Raw genomic sequence first — 4,109 nt, forward strand, 5'->3', positions numbered from 1 at the left:
AAATTGGGTTTTCTCAAGTGTCTTTTTTGTATGTCATCACCAGCACTAAAAACAGTTCCAACATTGTGAATCTGAGCTAAACCACTGTCCTAGTTTCGCATCCGAATTTTGTGAAGGGAGGAAATACCAGCAGACTCTCGTGGTCCCCTGCCTGCTGTTCAGCCTCTTGCAAAGGGTTTTCTCTTACCTGAAGTGCCTTTGCTGCCTTTCTGACCCTTTAAACCGTGCAAGCCATTCAGGCCAGGCGACCCGGAGGGACCTGAAACACATCACAGGTCTGTGACACAAAGTACACAAAGTACATCCTCTGGCTGTACTTTGCAGGCACAGTCCAGGGGAGGGTTAGCTGACGGGGACTCACAGATTCTCCAGGCAGGAACAGGAGACCTCACCTTCCAAACATCACTATCAAAGCAGAATCCATGCCATATATATATATATATATTATTTTTTTCATTACACACATGTTCATTGAATACTTTCTATGTGTCCACATGTGGGACCTACTTCCAAGGAAAATCAGGAATTAAATCCCATTTATGCATTCGACAGACATTTGTTGAGCACCCCTTATATTCCTGTCACTGGAGCTGTACAGATAAGACCAGCCCTGCCCCCAAAGAGCCAGGAAGATAAGGTGAGTACCCACCCCCATAGCTGATGGGGGAGGCAGTGATAAGCCATATGGGACACCAGAAGATCTCACTGCTTACTTCCAGCAGAGGCAAATCAAAGAGAGCTTCATGGAAGAAGGGTCAGCTGGGCACAGATTCAGCTTCTAGGCTCCACCAATATTTTATCCCTTTGCCTCACTGTAGTTGTTTGGCTGCCTGGTGGTTATGTTGTATATTTTGTACCTGTTCAGCTCCTAGACCGTCTCTCATATACATAAATTGGTTTATATTTATATAATGATTTATTGATTGATTTATAGATAATTATCTACAATCATGACATAGGAAACATATCTCGGAGGAAGGAGCTATATTCTTTAAAATCTAAAATGATAATAGAATAGACAGTCCTATTAACCCTTCCCTGCCATTACCAGGATCACGCTATTGAAAAATCTTTAATTTTCAAATGATTTTGAGGCTCACTCATTTAGCTAAAACAGCTTGAAAGTTTTCATTCTCAGAGGGATATAATATAAAGGACATTACAATAGGAACCGTGGGATTGAGGTTTATATTCTTGGCTCCATCACAATCACTTAAACTCTTCAGGTCTCAGTTTCCTCATCTGCCAAAGAAAGAAGACTGGACTAGATGACTTCTAATAGCTATTCTATTATATTCAAAAAATTAATTAATGAAATCAACAGATATATATATATATTCTTTTTTTATATTCCTTTCCGTTCTGGTTTATCAGAGGATGTTGAGTATAGTTCCCTGTGCTATACAGTAGGACCTTGTGGTTTATCCATTCTCTATATAATAGCTTACATCTGCTCACCCCAAACTCCCACGCCATCCCTCAGCCGGGCATATATCCTATCACATAACTTGCTTTGGTTTTAACACAGTGCTGTTGATTTATGACCATATCATGAACCTCTCACTCTCTCTTTCTTTCTCTCTCTTTCTAATCAGATAGAGTCTAGAATTACTGAATCTTGGTATAGGAAATGACCTCCAATTTTACAACAATAAAATGATCCTAGACAAGGAAAGGGATTGGCTGGGAGCAAACGCCCTCTTCCTTCCTCGCAGGCCCAGGATCTTCCCACACTCCACGGTCTGCAGATCCTAGTTTCTTCAGAATCTATCTGGATAAAGGTAGTAAGACAGTTAAGGACAGGTGGGGACGGTGGCACACTGGGGAATACACACCCTACTGATTATTTTGAGCACTGTGTTACTCAGAAAGAACAGGCCTGCAGGTCAGGTGTGGCTGCAGCTGTTCCTTTGCCACCCCTTCTTCCAAAGAGAACCACTCTGATGCCTCTTGGCAACTAGTAAATTTATTTCATGATGATCATGAAAACTCCATTCTCTGTAATTAGACAGGATCTCGCTGATGCCTGCATCTTCTTTCAGAACCTTCTGTCAGGTGTCAACAGAGTTCTCTAAGGAGCCATCTACTAATCTGACTTTACATAAGTTGTCACTGAAAGCCGAACACCTATAAATCTATAGATTGATAAATATATAGATATTTGTATCTATATTTATATGATAATACATATAGCATATACATAATATGTTATATATATTTGCCATATATAAGTATATAGATTTGTAGGAAGCAAGTAAAGGGAAGGAAGGTGGGGGAAGAGGCAGATAACTAACAGATATAGAACATCTCCCAGCTGCTGTGCTTCTGCCAAGTGCTGCACCCACGTCCCACTGACTGATGGGGGAGGAAGAATCTTCTCTTCAGCCCCTGGCCAAGCCTGGTAACCTTCCTATTTCATTAATGGATCTTCCATCCAGAAACTGTTTTTTCTCATCTGAGGCTAAAAGCCCCTCAGAACACAGCCAGCCATTCATTTGGTTGAGGGTCCCAGCCCTCGAATTTGTGATAATCACACCCTCAGCTTATGACGAACACAGAGAAGTGCCCCCCATCTACCCCCTATGTAGAGCTCCCTCAATGCCCTTCTGCCAGGCCCATCCTACTCTGTACAACAATCCTGTCTGTGGTGGCTGGTTTACTTTGGATGAATTAATTGAGTGTGAGATCAGGTCTTATTAGTTGTTCTATCCTGCCACTTAGCATATCTCCTGACACACAGTAGGTGCTCAATAAATGTTTGTTGAATGAATGAATCAGTGAATGACCAAGTGTGGAACAGGGAGGGTGAGGGATTGAACAGGTGGAGAGAAAGCTATAAAGAAGGGTGGATTCCAATCTCTATTTGACGTCACATCTTTCATTGATGGATTTATCGGATGAGTAAGATTTGAGGAAGTTAGTGCTATCCATTTGCATATAAAGAATTCAAGTGCTAATTATTATCTCTTCATTAAAGCAAGTCTTCTGTAGACTTCTTACTGGACGATGGAACAGTTAGTTGGTTCCATTTTATTTTTTATCAGTACTAGAAACAGAGTTATTCTATTTTTTAAATCTAAACGTTAGATTGGTGGGAATAAGCCATATTGTCTTGCACCAAAAGAAAAAGCGGGGGGGGGGGAATGCACCCTTTTTTTCCCTAAAGCTCTTATTTCCTAACCACTTTTATCAGTTCTGGCTGAGCTTATTTTCCAATTCTCTTTCCTATTTATGAGCAAATGTTTCAAGTTTGCACCAAAAGAACACACAGACCTTCATCTGCCAAATCTGGGTATTTATTGCCATCTAGCTGAAATGAAAAGACATTTTTTGAGACTACTCTGCTATTTCACTGTGTTTTGATCTCCAGCTTAAGCCACCGAGATTGATGGCTTGGGGACTTGGCTGGGGGTGGGACGTCTCAGCTCCTGCCAACTCTCCATTGTCACGTCAACACATCCAGGTCCTGCACTGTCACAGCCTCAGCCTCTCGCCATTGTTGAACTGGCTGACCCTTATCTGACGCAATGTTATCTTTCTAAATTGAATGCAGCTACATCTGGGTAGGGTTTTAAGGGCAATTTTTCCTTTTTACTGAAAGCTTTTTTATCCATCCCATCTCTAAATCAAAAAGTTGTTCATGCATAAAATATATACCAGGCAGAGGAGAGGCAATTAGTCTCACAAAGCACATTCCTTGGTAATGAGCATTTTTTATTCACCTCTCTGGTCATCCTTGGGCTTAACAACCATCATTTAAGGCCGCATCTTGCTGTACTCACAGGCCAAGGTGCCCCCCTCTAATCAGAGAATCTACTCTCCCACCCCAGCCATAATCATAATAGCAGCTTCTATCTATGTGAGCCAGTTGACTCTTCATGACTGGATTCCCTCTCTGAGGTTTTCTTTTGTTCTAAAGCCTGAAAATGCTACTCTGTCCCCAGGGACCTTTAACAGGTGTACACTTTTACTAGGGTGACCAACTCGTCCCTGACTGCCGGCAACTTTCTTATAGTTCTAGCGCTGGAAGTTCTGTGTCCTGAGCACCCCCTCTGTCCCAGGCAAAACGGGACAGCTGATTGCCCTAACTTGAAAGCCGAAGGGAAAGA

The 4,109-nt window shown here is 41.9% G+C and overlaps 1 protein-coding gene across 1 annotated transcript in view; it reads right to left on the reverse strand.

Moving 5' to 3' along the window:
• Positions 1–4,109, reverse strand: part of COL4A4 (collagen type IV alpha 4 chain) — a 120,339-nt gene that overhangs the window by 19,438 nt on the left and 96,792 nt on the right. Inside the window, exon 37 of the mRNA XM_007467929.1 lies at positions 188–259. Within this exon, the coding sequence (XP_007467991.1) occupies positions 188–259 (72 nt within the window). The remainder of the gene's footprint in view (positions 1–187; positions 260–4,109) is intronic.

This window comes from Lipotes vexillifer, unplaced genomic scaffold (assembly GCF_000442215.2).
Source record: "Lipotes vexillifer unplaced genomic scaffold, Lipotes_vexillifer_v1.1 scaffold367, whole genome shotgun sequence".
Classification (NCBI taxonomy): Eukaryota; Metazoa; Chordata; class Mammalia; order Artiodactyla; family Lipotidae; genus Lipotes; species Lipotes vexillifer.